General features: G+C 39.5%; 2 protein-coding genes across 6 annotated transcripts; one reads left to right on the forward strand and one right to left on the reverse strand.

Moving 5' to 3' along the window:
• Positions 1-2,896: 2,896 nt before the first annotated feature.
• LOC112288895 (protein UNUSUAL FLORAL ORGANS) lies at positions 2,897-4,991 on the forward strand. The gene has a single exon (XM_024533615.3). The coding sequence runs from the start codon at positions 3,598-3,600 to the stop codon at positions 4,684-4,686; it is 1,089 nt and encodes a 362-aa protein (XP_024389383.1). The 5' UTR covers positions 2,897-3,597; the 3' UTR covers positions 4,687-4,991.
• Positions 4,992-5,724: 733 nt separating this feature from the next.
• LOC112288894 (lysophospholipid acyltransferase LPEAT2) lies at positions 5,725-11,779 on the reverse strand. 5 transcript variants are annotated; one of them, XM_024533608.3, is made up of 16 exons: positions 11,221-11,644; positions 10,996-11,061; positions 10,069-10,628; positions 9,515-9,695; positions 9,328-9,387; positions 8,939-9,102; positions 8,763-8,826; positions 8,582-8,650; positions 8,337-8,432; positions 8,136-8,180; positions 7,908-7,978; positions 7,690-7,756; positions 7,419-7,469; positions 7,091-7,201; positions 6,691-6,738; positions 5,725-6,510 (listed from the first exon to the last, which is right to left on the reverse strand). In XM_024533608.3, exons 3-16 carry the CDS (start codon positions 10,614-10,616, stop codon positions 6,391-6,393), a joined length of 1,695 nt encoding a protein of 564 aa, XP_024389376.1. In that variant the 5' UTR covers positions 10,617-10,628; positions 10,996-11,061; positions 11,221-11,644; the 3' UTR covers positions 5,725-6,390. The 5 variants fall into 5 exon arrangements, 4 of the variants coding, with proteins under 4 accessions (XP_024389376.1, XP_024389382.1, XP_024389381.1 ...); XM_024533614.3 differs by having other exon boundaries at positions 11,443-11,582; XM_024533613.3 differs by having other exon boundaries at positions 11,371-11,510.
• Between the last annotated feature and the right edge of the window lie 9,921 nt (positions 11,780-21,700).

Genomic DNA, 21,700 nt, shown 5'->3' on the forward strand with positions numbered 1-21,700 from the left:
TACTACATCAACAACTACATACAACAATGAAATTAGATGATACCAAATCCTAACATCAGCAACAACCAAAAGATCTACTTCTCACAATAAGTAAGACTTCAAAGAACTTCAAAACTCACAACTAAAGATGAATGGGCCCATGACCTATTGAAGAATAAGCACTACAAAGTCACAACACTTAGCATCAACAAGGTTACATACAAAGAGAGTATGGAGTAAGATATTTCTTATTTCCAATATCTAATACTTGTAGGTGGTGGTTGCTCCCCTAAAAGATAGCTTCCACTCTTTGACTTTTATACACATGGTTCTAGGCTCCTTTGGCATCTTATTAACCACGAAGATATCCTATGCCAAATACTACTTACTTTTATCTAATCTTTGGATATTCCCTAGTTCATACTTTATCCTCTTGACTTTGATTCTTGGTCCTTAATCTCATCCTATATCCGTAGGATACTCTTTTTAACCACCAAAAATCAATCTTTTGACCATTAATAACTTATCTAAGATAATATCTTCTACAAAGTAACTTATTTTACTTTCACTTTTATTTACTTACTTTAATGAAAGGGACATAGTGAGCACTATAAGATTTGCTATAGTGTGGAGCAAGCAAAATGGCAAGGTGGATAGGAGAAATCTTCATCAAAAAGCCAAGGTTTTAGTTGAGAGAACAAAACTTGGTATGGACATGTAAGGTGGGTTCATGTAAGGATTGCAAAGGAAACTGGCTTACATGGTGCAATTGCGGTGATTTTTGGGAGTTTTTGCATCCCTTCAAAAGATCACAAACAAGATGATTAATGGATTTTGAAGCTTGTCCTTTCAGTTACAATTATGCTGATATTATTCGTTGTAGTTGTAGGAGTGGTGGGTTACTAATGTTATAATTTTGGATGCAAAGTGATCCAAGTGGGTTTAAATATCCTCATGAAATGTATTGGACCATGTGTGTATTTGTAAACAACTATTTGTGCTGTCAGTTTAAATGGTTTAATCTCATGAGATCCTCTGTGACAACTAAGTAGTGGTAATCGTGTTGGGGACTGTGCAGCAGAACTCTACCATCCAAGCTGCTTGGAGGAATCCAAGTCAGCTTTTGGTCAAGAAAATACCACACACACGCACAAATATATATATATATATATATATATAAATATATATAAGCATATATTGTTAGTTAGTGGCATTGATGCGCTTAAGATATGCTTTTTCTTATGTACAATTGCCGAATTCTGATAACTCAGAGGCTGACAAGGTGAAGACCTAGGTATCGGCTTTGAAAATCACTTGTCTCTTCCAATTGGACGACAGAACATACTACATGGGAGTTGATGCACTTAGCATAAAAAAGGAAAAAAGACGAAGAAGATACTTCACTCTTTCAGTCATTGATTCTCTCGAATCTGTTAAAAGAAAAAAATTAAAGAAGCATGAGAAGAAACGATTGTTAGGATTCAAGCAAGGCCCAGAAGCGTCCCCACCTTGAAGAGCTAAGCGGAACCCATTTCGCAGCTGACTCACTTTCCCATTATTAAAAAGCTGCGTTGGACGAAAGTTTCCAGGATATTAACGATATTTTTTTAGTTTTCACGCAAGCCTTCCCTTTTTTTCCCCCCGGAAGATTACGTGCAGATGCCATGAGTGAGTAGCTCTGCCCTCATTCACCTGTTTAAGTGACAAAAAAAATAAAAATAAAATCCCCATATCCTTTTCCAGCACTTTTGTATGAGAGAAACTGATGCGCCACTACACAAAAGACATACAGATCAGGAACCGGAACTTTCCTTCTGAGGTTCCTCCCAAAAGCAGGCTCCGTTGTTGCGCGCTGTTCCGTCAGATCGACAGTCCACTGCGGTCTAAAAGACGATACGTCTCGTTCGCTACGATTTCCATAACGCTTCGATCAGTAACTCACAATCCATCCATCTGACTTGCAGCGCAATCGTTCAATTTTCCTCATCACCGTCAGACCTGGATCGGAATGGTATGCTAACATATTGCTATCATTAATGGGACCATCATAGCAAGTCAGACTTTAATGGCCGCTACGAAGCGCAGGACCCTAAGAGAAACTGCAAAATCCACAATCAAGCGGTGCAAAGAGGAGAATAAAAAACACAACCCTCCACTGCAGTCAGTCAGACGCGAAAGGCTGAGATCTTACGGCAGCTTAACGCCATCAACGCATGCGTTACCCTGACATGACAACAACGCGAGGTGAAATTGGACACAGTGAGAAACCAAAACCAGAAAGCGCCGATTGAAGGACTAAGGTTTTGCGACGGAGCCTCAAGGCCGAAGCCATAAACAAGGTGTCAATTAGGGTACCAGGTAGGCGGGTATCATAGGGCGGGTACCTGAAAAGAACCGACGAGCTTGTCAGTGACGCACCCCGCCTCATGGCTTTCGAGGCTCATGAATTGTGTGAGAGTGGTTCGGGGACGGACGGACTAATTAATGAATGAATAAATGAATGAATGAAACCTAACGAGATGAATGAATCCCATTTAAAATATAAACGAATGATAATTCCCACGTAGATGAATGCACATCGTGTTGAAGGACTGAATTTACTTGAAAATGCTCTTTCAAAGCTCAAGTCATATTCCTGTTTAATTATCCTACGCCAGTTAACGATAGTCGCATTATGACGTGACTCGGATAGCTTTTTTTTTTTTTTTTTTTTTCAAACTTTTTGGGGAATGATGAAGAATCATTCGTCGGAGGTTGACGATGCTCGTGCCCCACCGCATTCATCCATAGAATGGATGCATAAATCTCATCGACATTTATCGTCCTCCTGGCTGGGCAGGACTGGGTCCGATCCGTACTGCCCGAAGCTGACAAAGCCGAGGAGGCGACGAGGCCAAGGGAGGGGAGGGAGGCGTCGTGAGGTTTGCTTGGGATTGAAGGGCTTGGCGAAGAACGAGACTCATCGCTCGGATGATGACGGAAGCGATGGAGAGGGTTTGCGGGGTTGCGGGCCATAGACGATGACGGGAAATGCTGTGCTGCTGCATTTGTGTCTCCTCTGTACCTGCTTTCGCTCACGTCTCCTCTTGCCACACCTCATGCGCACTTCATTGGAAAAAGCAGTTCTCTTGCTCATTCCTCCCTTGCTTGCCTCCAGCCATAAAACTGAGGGCAGGGCTTCGACGGGTTTGGAGGCTCGGTGGGAGTGTTAGCTTGGTTGAAATTGGAGTTGTTGTAGGTGTCATTTGACGAGGGAGTGGTTAAGGACGAGGAAGAAGAGAGGGAGAGCGAGCGAGCGAGCGAGAGAGAGAGAGAGAGAGAGAGAGAGAGAGAGAGTTAGGGTGTTGTTGTGTGAAGGGTGATTAGTTAGGGTAAGTTGTTGGAGGAGAGTAGAATGAGCTTTGAGAATTGAGCGTGTTAACGATGACGGTTGATTGGAAGGCCGGGATGGGAAGGAAGGAGAAGTTCGGGGCGGTGAGGAGGATGGACGACGGATAAGGGAGAGTGGTTGTGTAGGTAGAAGAGTAAGGAGAAGGAACAGTTGACGAAGGTTGGAGGAGGTTTTGAAGGTGAAGGTGGACTTATTCGATCTATCAAGAGTTGAGTTCGACTTTTGTTATGGACCCAGCGTTATGGGGGAACCTACCGGATCATGTCCTCGACCACGTCCTGGTCCAGTTGCCGCTACCAGTGCTTAGTCGATTCAGGTGTGTTTGCAGACGCTTCTACTCTCTTTCCGCATCGCGAAGCTTCTTGAAGTCGTACCCGGTGAGCTTGAGCCCTGTGTCGTTCCCACAGCCATGGCTGGTGCACACCTATGCTGCTGCCTCTAATGCGTACAATCCGGCCGCCAACAATTGGTTCGAACTCTCGCCGTACTTCATACCGGACCCATGGTTCTCTAACGTGATGGCCTCCATGAGCGGGCTTGTGCTACTCTCCCCCCTCGCCAAGGGAGCTTGCCGCCCCGTGAGGATTGTAGTCTTCAACCCTTACACAGGATTTGAGAAGCGGTTGCCGCCGATCGGTCATCCCTCTGCGGCGCAAATGCTTGTCGATCCTAGTGGAGATAACTACCAAATCTTCGCTATATGTGAGGATCCGGACTCGGAGGAAGAACGCGAGCGATGGTTGCTGCACCGATATACCTCATCAAGCAACGGCTGGGGGGTCTTGTCCTCACAGCTTCCCATTGGAATTTTCCCCGGTAGCGCTACAATCGACGTCTGTAATGGCATTGTCTATTGCACAGTGGGCTACCGAACACCACAATTTGGAATCTGGGCGTTCGACATGGCGGAGAGAAGATGGTCACGAGTGAGACTTCCCTTCCTGCCTTCCTATGCTCGGTGTCAGCTCGTCTCATGCGGCAAGCGACTCATGCTCATCACGAGAATGAAAGGTGAGGCATCCACGAACGCAGCGGCTGTGATCCATATTTGGCAGTTCGACCATGCCCTTAAAGATTGGATGACCACCCTTGAACTTCCAGATGAAATGGCAGTGCAGAACGACAATTGCCGAGGAAGCTTTTCTTGCTGTGCACAGGGGGATTTACTTTACATTATCTCCGGAGCAACGCGTGAGATCAACGTTACGGTGTTCAATTTGGCCACAAAGAATGTGCAATACGCCCCGCCCCTCGTTGCTGCTGTGAACTCCAGCAAAACTTTTCCTTTCTATCCCAGGCTATCAACTCTTGTTTGATGAGCTTGCTGCAGAGGATGCTTGGAGTCAATTTTCTGGAGTTCTTGCTGAGGTGATTTCCTTGAACGGGAATCGGAATAAATTTCAGTTTCGGCTGTGGAAGGTTCGTACTGATTGGTGGAAGACTTAGCTGTCGTATATTTTACATAAGCCTGAGTGAGGCTTGTCCTGCAGGAGGGCTAAGTATGGTTGTATCTGTTGTGCGAAGCATGTCTGTTGCGTATCACCAATGGCATGGCTTTGGAGGATTGTGTACTTCTTTTGAAGTCGTACTCGGGTATAATAAAGTTTTCATTTACGACGAAGTTGCTGTAAAGTGAGAATTGTTCTCATGAGAAGTTGGCGTGCTTTGTGAGTATGTCGATATATTGATTGTGGATTCTCAATGACGGAAAGTAGGGTGTTGTTGGTGTCACAACTTCAATGTCATCAAAAGAAGTCTTGCTGTCGTTGTCTTGTCTCTTTGAACAGCAGCATTAGTTATACAGAATTGCCTTTATTGATGATTAAGTTCCTGTCAAACCTTGACTGCTTCAAGGCTAATCGCATTGTTAATTTTGGACATAAACCCTTTTTGATGAGAAGGATGAGGACGTCGTTTCAAAACTGAAGAGTAAGCGAGGAGAACTCTCCCAAGTCACGTTTTTCAACACTAGTAGAGAACATGGTACCCATTGACGGTCATGGAGGACACCCCCTTCGCTCGGACCTGGGTCTCGATGGAAGCAGCTCACAGACCCCAAGTATTGCTTCATAGACTTTTATCAACCTTCATCCAGCTGGAAGTCAGGGATGTCCCGATTAGTCGCCAATCAAACGTGCGTAAACTACGACTTGGATCAAGACAGTTAAAATAATCCAACAGTAGAGATCACTCGAGGTTTCCAATTAAGCGATTGGCACAAATACTCTTACAATTATATTAAATCGTTTTTTATCAGACATCTGGGGAAGCGAGAAGAATAGTACACGCCGATATAAACAAATTTCTACAAGACATCTGTTCACGCATACAGGAGTGCAGAAATGGTACGAATCAACTATAAAAAAAGTCACGAATATTATCATACATTCTCCAGGACACAGGATAGTGTAGAGAATCGCTGTACGTTACAAAGTCGTAAGACACTGAGTTCGACAAACAAGTCGCTATTTTCGGCAAGCCCATTATGTGTTCAATATAAAAACATTCCTACACTAATAGCTTGTTGTGTGAAACACTGCTTTTGTACCAAACAACTATCACCACCGATTATCCACAACATCAGGCACTACGGTCTGTCTCTGCACATCTAATTCATTTGTCACTTTACGCACTCTCTAAACACAATAAATATTTACGCAAGCATTCTCCCCCAAAAGTATTCTCCATAATACCAGTATACATCGATGAGTACCACTGGATTGAACACTTGCTACAATTCAACTCATCATTACGGCAACCCCAAAAACAGTGTCGCTATAGTTCCAAGCCCCTCTTGTGATGCACTTTTCAAGTTAGATTGGGCATGGATTTGGTCTCAGCATCACAGATAGAGATAGAACCAAGTAAAAAGGTTCTCTAGCAACCAGGACCATCTTAACAGTCTGGTATATATTGACGTGCAATCCGTCTGTTTGAAAGCTTTGGTGTTGCTCTGGATCTACTCAAAATGGAATAACAGTATACAATTGCTTGATCGAAGTTAGGTGGACTCAATATGCTCAGGTGCACATCATGAATATTGGTAATAACTCAAGGTTCGTCTCTATGAAGGTTTCAAACTCCTCCCAGCTTATAACTCCGTCATTGTCTAGGTCAAGCCGCTTAAACCACATCTTCACCTGCGTTGCTCAAGGATATAAGCTTTCTGTAAAACATTAATCTTTTCACAACTTGTAAGCAGGAACAAAGATTTAGCGGAGACCATGGCGTTGCCTACAAAGTAAACATTCTATGGCTTTGAGATGGGAACATTTCATCCATAAAGTCTGACGATGACAATCCATAAGCTTCTGAATTACCTTGGCATTGTTGATTGACGGCATACTCAACTTTAAGCAGTTCTCCAACTGCAAAATATATCATACCAGAATATGACAGCATTAGAAAATGTGTGGATTCAAGGAAGAAGACCTCAAAAAAGATTCAATTTCAAATAGATCCTCCATAAATCTCAAACATCACGATTCCTTCTCATAAACCTGGCTGATGTGGTTAGCCTCTCCAGATGCAAGGGACAATTGTTCAAACCAAAGAGTTACTATTTAAAGATAGCCTCCCAATGATGGTTAATAATGTATCAATCTGGGGTTGCCTTTCATCACAAATCAGCTTTCCAATACTGTCTAATGTCTACTTTGACCATGTACTTCGATCAAAAGAAAATACTTAAAAGTCGAGGAAATATCGGGACAGAAGTACCTCAATAGGTGAGATACGACCATCGCCTTGAAGGTTGCATGCACTGTAAGCTGCTCGCATATGACTTCTTAACTCCTGGGTTTTAAGAAATGACCCTGATGCAACCACAAACTGAACAGGTTGACAAACAACAGTGTCCCATTAATGACAAGGATGGTCTCATTAAGAGATGCGGATATTCCTTCACAGCAACAGGACTAAAAGAAAAATACACAGAATCTTATTACTAAGACAGTTGAAATAAAAAGCGTCCAAGAGAGACCGAGTATGTGTGTCTGCTCAGTCTATGCGTGTGTTAAAAAAAGAGAGACAGGGAGAGAGAGAGAACCTCTCTGAAGGTGATAAAGCCTTGTCTCGATTTATCAAAAAGATCAAATATCTGCTCAAACAATTATCACGTTAACAGTTGACAGTTGGGTATGCAGGTGAACCCATATGCTGGTGTCATTTGATGCAGTAATTAAAATTGTTCCAAGTAGTAACACTGCAGAAGCCCAAGGCCAATAGAGATGCGCAACAAACTAATATTGAGGATTAAAAGAAAGCCAAAGTTTTTTTAGAATATGGATTGCCCATCCTCACACCAAATCTGAGATTACCTTCCTCGAAATCCAACATTTCGGCAAATGATGCCATTCGAGAAACTGGTTCACGCTGACGGTGCCACTGTTATCAAAACGATGAAAGATTAGAATTCTGGGGAACCTTACGGGCACAAGAATTATCACTAACTGACTCTTTGAATGCATCATCAGTACCATATATATAATCTACACCAAAAAATAAAAATAAAAATGAAAATGAAAAGCTTATTTACCAACAAGATGGGCCCATTGCGGCAAACTTCTCCAGAAATTTCTTCACATCTCCTGTCCTCAACCCAAGTGCCTGCCAACCACAAGCAATAACTCGTTGCTACATTGCCTTTGAAACGCCATCAACATCACATACCATTTAACTAACTTGTCGCTGCTTGAAATAGATATATCTCAGCAAATATAGCCAATTCAATGAAAAGGAAATAACCGGAATCCAAAAGATTTACCTTCTCCACTTTCCCCATTTCCACCATGTAATTCGCTGGGAAACGCTGTGCACATCCACGGTTGTAGTGTTCATTTGTGAATCTACATATATGTATTCGTCATGGTAGCAGTTCGAAATGATAAGGAGAAAAGGGAAAAGAAAAGAACCACAAGCCTGAGGCAGCATTATGCTCAGGGTAGAGCACAGTATGGCCATTTACCAAGAAAAGCCGTTGGGCGTTCACAGACAACATCAGATCACCATGCGTATGCTCCGTCACTGGCACGCACAGAGCCCGTGCCATTTCATACCTAACCTGCACATTTAGAACCATTGCACCCTCACCTTCAGTTTGGATCAAAACGTTATAATTTCAACCAAAACCAGTCAGGACAACTATTGTGTCCTACAGCTTCAAATGCAAAATGCATAATGTAATATGAAAGAAAAAGGACAGAAATGCACCCGGTCGGCAAACTCCGACGGGTTTTCGACCTCCCACGCAGATGGATAAATAACTGGTAAATACTGAACCTGCCCAAAAATTGTATCATTCCAGATTCAGCAATCTCACAATGAGAACGAAGACTTGGAAACCTGAAAAGTATGAACATTCCAAAGGTAACGGTCCAAGATTCCAGTTCACCTCCATGAAGTTGTTGAACTGCGTGAACATCCGAAACACTAAATTGGTCAATGAAATGTCACCCCTGCAAATACATACCAGGAGTGCCTTAGGACAATGAGTACACGCATAAAAATGAACTCATGCAGCACAACCGAATGCAATGAACTCGACTTCACGAAGAGAGATGGCCATACCAGGAAATATCGAAGTGAACAAAGGGGTAGCGAATAACTACTGGTTGAATTGGAAATCCAGGAACAAATGCGCCCGGCTTAAATGAAATCAGTGACCTCCCATTCGTTGTTGTGCCCTCGGGAAACAACAATACAGACGGAAACTCCATGCTAGCCGCTCTCCTCTGCCACAAAATTCTGTCAGCAGAAGTAAAAGCATCACTTTCTTGAGAGCGAGGCAACCTGCTCTACACTCAGGATAGCCATGGATTGCAATACGCATCAATCCGCAAGTAATCGGTTTCATGCGCTTCTAAAATGAAGTATTCTTACTAGAGAGCAATTAACAAAATTGACCTTGAACGACAGAAATGGGATAGGGTTTAGGGCTTAAGGTCGTAAAACAATACTTTGATTTCAGCTGTTGCAGACTTTCTCGATTCAGCAGACGTTCTGTCGACAGCAATAACCTACAATGCACACACAACCGTAGTGATGCAGCTAATGACGATGATTAGAGAAGTAGACTTTGGAACAAAGAAAGCAACAGGAGAAATTGCTGATCAACACGGGAAGGCAGAGAGACGGCCTTACTACCTGCATTGAACGGATGATGGTCCCCGCCATAAACAGACTGTCGTGCGACTTGGAGCTCACGATACTAGGAAAAAGCTCATAAAAGTAAAATATGGGATCGATGAACGACACATGGTTGGAAACCACGATTGGAGCAACCTCCTTGGGCGCAGGCCGCCCGATACGCCGAATCCATTGAAACCTGACACAAGTGCGAATCGAGGAAGAGAAAATTGAGCTGAAAAGCAAGCTCACTCTCAAAATTTGCTTTCTTCAAGACGATGATCGAAACCAACTGCCCACATTCAATGTTACGAAGACTTCATAGCGACTCCCCTTTCAGCAGCATCACCTTCGCTACGTGCTTACGATTCCCACCATTGAGAACTACTGACCTAATCTGACGTGTTCTACATCTCCACGCAGGTTAGGCAAAAAAAATCTCTGAGAATTCTTGTAATTCAACTTTTCATTGTCCCGTCACATCATTCCCGTTACAAAGATCACTCGCCATTGCATAACGGTCTTCACTTAGGTTGTGGGGAAAGTAGAATGGTTTAGGGTCGCTGACCCACCCATAGCAGAACAGAATTCCACGACCACAAAGTCGTGTTACAGACATGAGCTTGCGACGCCATCTCGGAAGAACCGATTGCCCGTTCTCCCACCCTGCCAGCGCTATCTTGGTGGCAATGAATCCCACCACAAGAATCATCAAAATGACCAGCAACCGCACTACCATCAGAGGCAGCAGCAGCACTGTCTTCAGGTTCTCGTACATTCCCCTCACGGCAGGCGTCTTGTTGAGGAAGGGATCTATGGTAGGCAGTTTACCGAACGATGGCACATCTGAGAAGAGTTCCAGCGCCTTCTGCATTCGCTCGAGATCCCCATCCGCATTCTCTTCGAAAGAATCAGCATCTTTCTCTTTTCGACTCAAGTTTTCCTCCAACTCATCTGAAATTGGGATTGTCACGCACACCTCGTCATTGATGCAATCTCTCCTTTGGACGCTCGCTTGATCCTTACTGCGTGCGTTTATCCCTGCAGACTCAGCTTTCAGACTTTCCTGCTCTCCGTTGTTGTAATGGCCGGCAAGCAGCGGAACCTGAGCGTCGCCCATGTTCGTCCCTCCCTGTCGGCCAAGTCTACTCCAAATAAGAATGTGATGAAGCAGAATTACAGCCAGGGAACTTCCAGGTTCATGACGAGAGAAGACGTATTTCGTTTCTGAGAATTTCTACGCGATAAGATCTATATCTTCCAAGTAAATCCTTGAACAAAGCGTATCGTTCGTCGACCATCGCGTTGGGTAAAGGTGGGTATGATTGCAATCACAAGCTTCGAACCGCGATCAGGCTCAATTCTCGTGGAGTAGCTCGTCCAGAATTTCGACTAACGCGCTACTGTTGCAGATTCGTATGCTGTGTATTCGAACAGCTTAGCACTTACCATGCTACTATCCTACCTACTCTGACGCGTCAGAGTGCCAATTGCGCTACCTTGTATTCTTCGACCCATCCTGCTCGATTCTAAGGCTCAATTCGCTCCACAATCCACAATAGCAGCTGCGTACACCAGAGAACTCAACATCAAATTGATTAATCTCCTCACCCAAGCACAAAAAACAAAGAAGTTTGGTGTCCAATCACAACCACACTGGGCTATCTCCTTCTTCAACCCTCCATGAAAGCTGAGAATGGACATCGACTAAAACGACCAGAGACCAGCAGCAGGAAACAACGCAGCCTCTTTCCAGACCCAATTCATCATCGTCGGGCTGGGTTCGCAGATTCAACTAGCACCGAAGAGCCGGGGCTCACACACCCTTCACCTCCTTCGACCCAACAATGTCAAGCTCGTCATTCAACACCTACTAATACGGTCTCCATTTGGAAACTTGCACTCGAAGCTCGACGACGCTGCCCACGATCCATTGACTTACGTACAGGTCACAATGGCGACCAAACTCTTTCTCTACAGTTTAGCCGTGCAAAGTCCACACGCCGGATTCAGGTTTCCTCTTCGAAGTGACATCGGATAGTGTGCTCCATTGATTCCCTTTCAGAAAAAACAGGGCATCTTGCCCGATTCTCCTTGTATTTGACCCGGAATAAATACGATGGGGTGGACGCCTGGTGGTATTTTGTGGCCGAGCACAACTGTCCCTGCACTCACCTACGAATGGAAGCAGCTTCTTCGTAGGAAAAAATCTGGCGACATCGCAGGGCCTGCGAAGCTGTGATTATTCAATTTCTCCGCAAGTCGACCTAAACATTAGAAATGTTGCGAACTGCAGGTTAATTGAGAGGGCGGGGGTGAACTGCGATGTCTATCATCTGGTCTCATTCGGTGATGCTGTGTGGATGAAAGAGCATGTTGATGCAGAACGTGGGATAAGAAAACTACCACAAAAAGCGATGGAATGTTATCAAAAGTGTGTCCAGTTAGTTTACAAATCAGCTGAAGAGGCCACGAGGATTTTCATTCCGAAGAAGTGTGACGAAACAAAATGATTGTCCACAGTTATTTTCGCAGAATAGTGCTAAATTTGGACTATTTGAGGAGAAGCTTTTCGTGTGGTGACCAACACGCTTGGCCAAGAGACAATATCCTGGGGATGACATATTTCCTCGTCCATCTCCTCACTCTTTTCCTGAAGGATTTGAGTCTTCAGCATCACCCTCCGCAATGACACAGTGCAATTCTCCCGCGAAACGGCCACGCTTCGACCCCATTTCCTGGAATTTACTGCAACGACACTAAGGTACAGTGTTAGCTAGTGTTAGAATGTATCTATCGTAACACCAGATCTCAATCGAGGCTCCGATCACCCATCACAGGAACGATCAGCGACGATGCGCACGGTCACTACACCAGTTGGGTAACGGCGCTGTTCGATCAAGCCCACCGATCAGTGCGATAACTGCGGCGAGCAGCGGATAATGAAACGAGTTTCTCACCTGCAGCTTTGCAGTCAGGCACGAGAAGGACGTGGGCGGGACTGCAGCAAGCGATGCTGAAGCCTGTCGTCGGGTGCAGATGCGCGTGAGGAATGCGACAGCGGGAATATGTGCGGAATCGAAATTGCTACCCTGAATCCAGACAAACAGTGAACACGTTAATATTATTGTTATAATTATTATGAATAATGATATGATAATCGCAAGCGGTGTGTGTTGCCATTTTGCTTTCAGGCTGTGTGGGGCACCGCAGGGGCGAGCGTGTGCTTACGAGCTTGCAGACTTGCGCTGCTTTTAGGTCACTGGATTTTGCTTTCAATCTTTCATGTTCGAAAGGATTTTTTGAGAAGAAATAGAGAGTGTGAAATCTGACTTCTGCATAGAAACGAAGAGTGAATGCATCGCACAGGATGGAATTTTATTGAGTTTGATAGTTGTTTGCAACGGAAACTCAACTTCGTTTGAAACATAACAATATTTCAGGGAGTTTAGGTGGTAAAATGAGAGATGAGTATACTTTCGGTGGTCTATTTCTGGTTGTTTGGTGATCTTACGTCCTCAATGTGATAATTTTTTAGAGAAATTACCTTAGTGGGTGTGCAAAGTTTTGTGAAAGAGAATAAAAAATGGGACAATGCTGAGCGTCACAGGCTTCGAAATGAAGTGGTGGGTAAAGCCAATGTAGCGCTTTATGACTAAGTGGCACTAATGGTTTGTTGGCAATTAAGTGTGTGTACTCAGCAAAGAAACCGATATATCTCGGCAACTCACTTTCCCTATCATCATTTGGAGGGTAAATTGTACTACCACTGTGCTTTCGTATCCTTCGCATTTGTATCCGTTTAGGGATTGAGAAGTGGCAATTTCGGAAGGCAAATGCTCACACTCTCCTTCAGAAGTTGTCACACGTCAATCCAAAAACAATCTCTGTATTAAACCTTGAAACAATGGGTCACTATTCTTATTACCTATCAGTGTTCAATACTGTATCTCCCAAACGTCTTGACACTACAACGATCCATGGAGCTCAAGTTAACACACTTCAAAACACGCTTCACAATGAAACTTCACTTTTCTTCAGCTAAACTGTACCCACTACCTTAATCTGTTCTAATGAAGAAATGTTTGATAGAGTGTTGCAAAATTTCACAAAATGTGTGCACTCGATAGCTCACGAGCGATTAATAATGCGAAGGATTCGCCGTTTGAAGACGCTCATCTGGATCTTACAAACTGGATTTAAAGTGTAGAAGAATCCTCATGCGGACTCTTCAAGCTTCATCTCGACGCTCGTTCCGGAATTCCATGCCAACATGCGCATAAATTTAGATGCGCCAGCTTGGAAAACCGACAGCCCATGTCTCGGCGATTCGTAGGGCAGATCTGGTGGCCACCAATAGCAGCGTTGATTCGAAGGATTGTTGTTGAATGAACTCTGTTTCAATGATGTAATTGTCTCGATTCTGGACCTCGTGCAGATAGTGACCAACGTCAACAGCGTGCACGTCTTCCGATGTCCATCGTTCAGTCTTCTCCTTGTACAACTAGGTCGAGACTTCTCCTTTTCTTTGAATACGGTGCGATCGTCTTCGAAGTCTGCGCACATCGCATACGTCTTCAATGGTAGAGTATTTCTGTGTGATAAGCTCTTTGATGTGGGCCACTTGGGACTCCATGGCATGCGCACTCACTGCATGGGACCCAACCGAGCGAATTTTCTCATCTGAGGGCGAGAATTTCATCACATTTCCGGGGTGACGACCCGATAATTCTATCCTGGCAACACCATCTTCCTCCAACCTCGAAGAAACTCGACACATGAGGTTTGAAAATGTTGCACTACATATTCAACTTTCTGGTCACTGGAAAAATGTTTCGCAAAGATCCGATGGCGCCTCCCTCACACGATCCGTGTATTACACCGAGACAGCGCTGGGAAAAGTTCGACGACTATGTGACGCTGCCCAAGTTGCTTGCATGACTTATCATGCTACTCACACACACAAACAACTCAAACTAAATTGAGGAGTTACAGTTGAGCTGCACACTCCTTCAGATTTTCAACCCTCGCTCATCACCAGTTCGGCGATTGTGCCCAACTCTCCAAAACAGCCACCTTTTTTACATGATTCCCAACACTGCAGGCCTCTTCATGGTGCGGATCTCCACACAATGGTAGCAACAATGCGTCTCTCGCCTAGACATACGCAAATCAGTGATGCTGAAGCAGCGTACATTATTTTCAGCTAAAGCTAAGTGTACGTTACACTTGGATTCATCGTTGCTTCGATCTAGTAGCTCAAATCAACCGCAAATTGCATGTGCTGGATTCCTTGGGCATTATTCTTCAGTATAAGCAGCGGTGGGTGTTGTTTCTCATGGTGTGTGGATGTGGCGTTGTGGGTGCCTTCCTATGGTGGTATGTGGTATTGGTGAAGTTCGAGGGATTTAGGATTTGGAATTTTAGGGTTTTATGTGTGAAGGGTTGTTGGTGGAGTTTTAGAGATTTAGGATTTAGGATTTTAAGTTTTAGGATTTTAGTTGTAAATAGTGTAAGTGAGGAGGTGTTAAAACTTCAGTTGGAAAAGGTTCATACAAGACTTTAGAAATCTATGTAAAATTTCAATTATGCATCAAATTTTTGTTGTTTTATAGAGTTGGTCTTAAAATGTTTGTATATATATATATATATATATATATACCCACTCATATAGGAATATTAGGTCAACTCAAGTGAATCTTTTGTTGGGACATTCATCCTTGCTCTATCATCTTCCTACTTACGATATTATCTAAATCTATGAATACCTGATCTCAGATCTACTTATCTTGGAAAGAAGTAGATCTCATCTTATGTTTTCTCTGTACTTATATGAGTACTCTTAGATGCTTATATTAAGTTTTTTGTATCTCAATAAATTATAGTTTTGTTATTTATTTAAGTTACTTACTTAGTAGATCATTTTTTTTTTTTTTTTTTCCTTCTTACTATATACTATTAAACTTATTTTAGAAACTAACCACTTGATACATTGTTCTTACAGATTGATGAAGTACAATGAGTTCACTTGAGTTTATTTGTTGTAAAAAAAATAATGCTAAGTAGACCTAATAACTACAAGTATTGGACAATTACAATACAAAGTATCTTCAAAGAAGAAGATTTATAGAATCTAATAGAATCCATATCTTCAAGAAACTCAACAACAACAAACTTGAATATTATATTCTAAACCAATATGATTTCAAATACTATGATGGTGTTAAACTAGTGGAAGCATCTGCAAATGACATAATAACAAGTTGTATCAATATTCATACTACATATGAAGAACATTCTCTAAGACCTAAAATCAATAAAATAAGAACCATCAAAAGAGGTAATAGTATATCACATGCTCAACCATTTCTCTTGCCAATTTGAAAACTAGTATCACAGATACTCTGTGAAAAGACTTTGCCACCTTTGCAAGATGTTTGGAATTGTATGTACATGACAAAATCCAATGTTGTATTACAACGAACAAAAGAAATCTAAGATATAGCTCTTATTATGAAGATAAGAAACTTATACAACTAATGTCACTATAGACATCATGAACAATGACATACTTCATCGAGAATGCACTGGAATCACAAAACATCCACTAGACTTCATTTCATATAGAAAAGGCTCATTAAGGTTATCTCATATACCACTCACATAGAAAAGTTGTGGCAAACTTGACCATACATTATGTTTTTTCAGAACACTAGAGCCTTTGCCATATCAACCAAATCTACTAGGAGCCACTTATTATTTATGAAACAACCATAGAAGCTCTGTAATATTAACCAAATTTTTAATAAACTTGATGAAAGAACACATTGATGAGGACTACTTATTAGAAGACTCCATAGATCTACCTAGTAATAAAACCATATTAGAGACGGTAGAATTGCTAGTAGTTACAGAAGTTAAAGGAAAAGAATGGATAATAGATTTTGGTGAATCTAAACGCTTTTTAGAAAATTACTCAATTTTTAAAGAATGTAAACAGATCACAGAGCACATCAATAATATCAATAGGTGGAAAAAGTCATATAATTGCTAGTTAAGGTACAATTGACTTGTCCTTCCCAAATAGAGAAATTAAAACCTTAAGAGATGTTTACTATGTTCTTGGTTTCTATTGTAATATTATGTCTATTGGCCAAATCACTAATATGGGAAACATATGCATCTTCAATCCAACACATTGTAGTATAATATTAATTTAGAAACCATACATGATAGCTGCAAAAAGAATATAAGATCCAAATGATAGATTGTACAAATTAGATTACTTACAACCAAATTTTCAAATAGGTAAGAATGAAAATTTAGCAAATTTGACAGTAGAATACATTCTTGAGTTTGACAATGTAGAATCTTCTTCAAACCAACTCTCTACCCTTTGGCATAAATGGTTAGAAAATATAAATATAAAAACCTTAGCTATTATGAACTCTTAGAGATTAGTCATTGGGCTGTTCAAATTTATAGTTAAAAATATTACATACTCAACTTGTTATAAGGGAAAACAAACTTGTAGTAGAATTTTTTAAAAATTCCAAAGTCATACTATAATTCTTCTAATTCTAGTACACATAGATGTGTGTGATCCTCTACTAATCAGATTTCTAAGACATTCCTATTATTACATTCTATTCACATATTTTTTTAGTCATCAATCATGGATCTAATCCATAGCAACCAAAGATGAATCTTTTGACAAATTCATGTTATGATTGAAAAACAAATACCACATAAAATCCTATATTTTTAATTCAATAGAAGAAGTGAATTCATCTTTCATAAATTCAATCAATATCTAAAAGATAATCGCATCTTGAGGCAATTTAATATTACAAGAATACCATAACAAAATAGAGTGTTAAAAAAAAGAATCACACAATCTTCAACAAAGTTAGAGTATTGCTGATTCAAAGAAGAATTCCTAAATTCTTATAGATTTAAGTAATAAGGACTGCACTTCAAATTAGCAATACAATTCTTATAAGGCCTAATAATGGTACTATGCATGATGAATATATTGAAGAGAATCTAACCAAAAACTTCATATGCCATTCCAAATCTCTAGTAGGAACCTCAATTCTATTTGTGAAGAAAAAAGATGAATCATTGCAGATGTGTGTTGATTATCAAAGATTCAATAAGATCACCATCAAAAATAGGTATCTACTACTTTTAATATTTTGACTTCTTCATCAGTTGAATTAAGCTAAGATCTATACAAAAATAGATCTATAAGGAGTATACAATCTAATACGCATGAAAAAAGAGATGAATAGAAGACTGCATTTTGAACCACGTACAAACATTTTGAATATAATGTCATGCATTTTCAACTTGTAAATACACCAACAAATTTTCAACATCTAATGAATGATATTCTTTGAGAGTTTTTGGACAATTTTGTTATCTGTTATCTAAATGACAGCTTGATTTATTTTAATAACACAGAAGAATATAAACTTCATGTTTGTCACGTATTAGAATAATTAAGAGATGCGGGACTGTATACTAAGATAGAAAAATAAAATATTCTTCATTATTTAATTTAACTTCTCAGGTTACATCATTTCAAACGATAGACTTATAATAGATCATAAGAAAGTTCAAACAATTATAAATTGGAAGATCTTAAAAACGGTCCAAGATGTCAGATGTTTTTTAGAATTTGCCAATTACTATCAGATCTTCATCAAAGACTTCTCTCAAATTGCAGCTCTACTTATATGTTTGATTTATAAAGACAAATTTCAATGGAATCAAGAAGTGGAAATAGCATTTGAAGCTTTAAAGATAACTTTTGTTTCTGCACGAATCTTATGTTGCAATAACTTTTGTAAGGCATTTTTTATGGAACAGACACATTAGACTTTGCTTTAAGTGACGTATTATTTTAAATGAGAATAAATGATAAACTTCTCGTAGTAGCTTTTTATTCCAAGAAAATTTTAATAGTCAAGATTAATTATGAGATCTATGACAAAGAGCTTTTTGTAATTGTGGATTCTTTCCAAGAATGGCATCATTATCTAGAAGGTAATTTTAGTCCAATCATTGTATATATGGATGACAAGAACCTTGAGTATTTTATGTCACCTCGTATTTTGAATTGCCGTCAGACTTGTTGGAGCATGTCTTTGTGAAGCTTTGAATTCAATATCACTTATTGGCTAGAAAAATAACAAGGTTTATCCAATATCCTTTCTAGACATTTTTATCTTGTATCTACAGAAGAAGATGCAGCTTTTGATCAATAAAAGATAATTTTATTGAAGCTAGAATAATTTCATCTTCAAGCAATGAAATCAACATTGACTATTGATTCAAATTTTTTTAAACAATTTCAATCAAGTATATCCTTTGATTCTCTTGTTTATGATATTAAGAATACTTCTTTTAAGTTTCATGATACTTCTAAGTTTGAGTTCAAGAACAACCTACTTTATTTTGAAGAATGGTTATATGTGCTAGAAAGAGAAGCACGTTTACGTGTTCTTCAAGTACATCACAACTTTCTAGCAGTAGGATATTTTGGATACAATAAGACTCTGGAGCTAATATCTAGAAATTTTTGGTGGCTGCAAATGTGGAAGATTATAAAAGACTTTATTCAATCGTGTGACATTTGTTCAAGGTCAAAAATTCCTCGACATCAACCTTATAGACTTCTTCAACTATTACCTATTCCAGAACAACCATAGTCTTTTATTTCTATAGATTTTATTATGGATCTTTCAATCTCAAGATTGTGTGATTCTATATTTATGATAATATATTATTTTATCAAAATGGCACATTTTGTACTGTATATAAAATCTATCATAGGTGAAGAAATTACAAAGCTTTTCTTTGACAATATCTATTGATATCATGGATTACCAAAAGATATTATATATGATAGGAGGACTCAATTTGTATCAAGATTTTGGAGAACTCTTTTTAAGATTTTAAAGATAGATATAAAGGTTTCTTTAGCCTTTCATCCTCAAACTGATGGAGAGATAGAGCACGTAAATCAAGTTTTAGAGTAATACTTAAGATGTACCATCAATTATCAATAAGATAATTAAAGAATCCTCTTGTCGTTGGCAAAGTTTACTTATAATAATATGATGCATTCTTCTATGCAAAAAATACCTTTCTTTACCAATTATGGTTACTATCCACGACTTGATATTTTTGACTTTTCAAAAGTTAATAATCTTGCGGCACAAGGTTTGACAAATTATTTGTCAGAGCTACATACAACAATGAAGATGCAATTAAAAGAAGGTCAATAACAACAAAAGATTAGCGTAGATGCCTATCAAAAGCAACAACCACAATTCAATGTAGGTGACAAGGTATGGTTGCTTCATCATAATATCAAGATTATTTGTCCTTGTGATAAATTGGACTACTATAAGCTTGAACCTTTTTTTATTTGTGAAAAAATCAAACTAGTTGCTTATTGATTACATCTACTAGAAACAATGAAGATCTATCTTGTCTCTCACATGCCTCTTCTTAAATCATATAAAACTATGAACATAGCAAGAAGAAAACAAGCTCTACCTCCTCCTATAGAAAAGGACAATAATGAAGAGTTTGAAATAAAAGAAGTTCTAGACTCAAGGTGGCGCTAAAATAAATTGAAATATCTTGTCTATTAGCATCGATATGATATTAGTAAATATACATAGGAGCCAATAAAGAATCTTTTAAATGTAATAAAGGTGGTAGAGACTTTTCATCGACAACATCCATCTAAATCAAGATGAAGAATTGTAAGTCTTTGTTATAAAAGAAATAAGATCTAAGAAAAATTATATTCTACCTTCTATCTTTATTTAGTAGCTTTTGTGTATTTATAACGTTGAGGAGATAGAGAACCAATAACCAGTAGATTCAACTCAAGAGCTTTTATTTCCAAACTTACCAATTGAGACATTGTGATTGTCACAACCTTCAAGACGATGAAATTGAGATGAAGTTCATCAAGAACGACATGTCTTTCTTTGAATAGATGGCGAGATATAACATATTTGGTATCACAACCTTAGAAGAGACTTCTGATGTTTAGTGATTTTATTAGAGGTAAGAACTACTGCTGATGGTGTTTGAAATGTTTTATTTGAAGGAAGTTACCAAGGCCTCAACTACGACCAAATAATAGGGTGGTCTTTCTGTCCTAATATGACATACTATCGATGGCTGAGAGGGCCTATCAATTATCTTTGAAGAGAATAAAGATCGAAATATGTGACAAATATAATTTACCTCAACTTAGATTTCTTCAACATATGAAGACTGCTCCTCATGGAACTCATCCTTAGAAGGAGAGATAATGTTACAAATATACACATATAAACTAATAATCAATTATATGATTTAAATAATAATTAATAAAAATAGGTTAATTCCATATTATCTTCTATAGAAGCTTCTTAGAAGCTATATAGATGTTGTTTTGACTTTATAGGTATCTTTAATTGATTTTTTAGGTTAAAAACGTAGTCAATAAGTTAGCCATGTGCTACACATGTTGGTAGCTTGAAGAACAAGCTAACTATGTGGCCCACATGTAGAAAACTTGTCTTGTAAGTTAAGACATGTGTCTTGTAAAGTCAATACATATTAAAGGTCCTATAGAATATTGCCACATAGCTCCTAGTTAGATAGTATATATAGAGGCAAGAATGAAGCCCTCTTCAGTCTTGTCAATTCTTTTCTTGTTTCTAGTCTAGATTTAAGTGTCTCTAGTTTCTTTGTCTTTGTGGCAATAGCCATTCCAGTTTCCTTTTAATATACATATTATTATATTTTTATTTTGCTACTTTTCTTTTGATATAGATTTTCTAAGTTTATGCATCTTCTTTCAGTTCATATTTTTGACAGTACATTAGTTAATCTCAAGGCTTTATCATTATAAGAAAAAAACACTTAGTATATAGATTATATAAATCATTCTATGGCCTACAACAATAAGCTTTATATTTAAATTGGAAAGAAGTCCTATTACCTAGATGTCTAAGAAGTAGGCCATTGTAGCCATTTTCTCGTCCAAAACAGAATAGATGGACTTCTCAATAGTATCTTGTGAATTTATGTGGTTAGACAAGTTAATACAAGATTTTGATTTCATCATATTTAAACTTATTATTACATACTATGATAATAAAAGAAGCATCAAGATAGCCACTAATCTTG

The sequence above is a fragment of the Physcomitrium patens genome, chromosome 11 (assembly GCF_059467195.1).
Source record: "Physcomitrium patens ecotype Gransden chromosome 11, ASM5946719v1, whole genome shotgun sequence".
NCBI lineage: Eukaryota > Viridiplantae > Streptophyta > Bryopsida > Funariales > Funariaceae > Physcomitrium > Physcomitrium patens.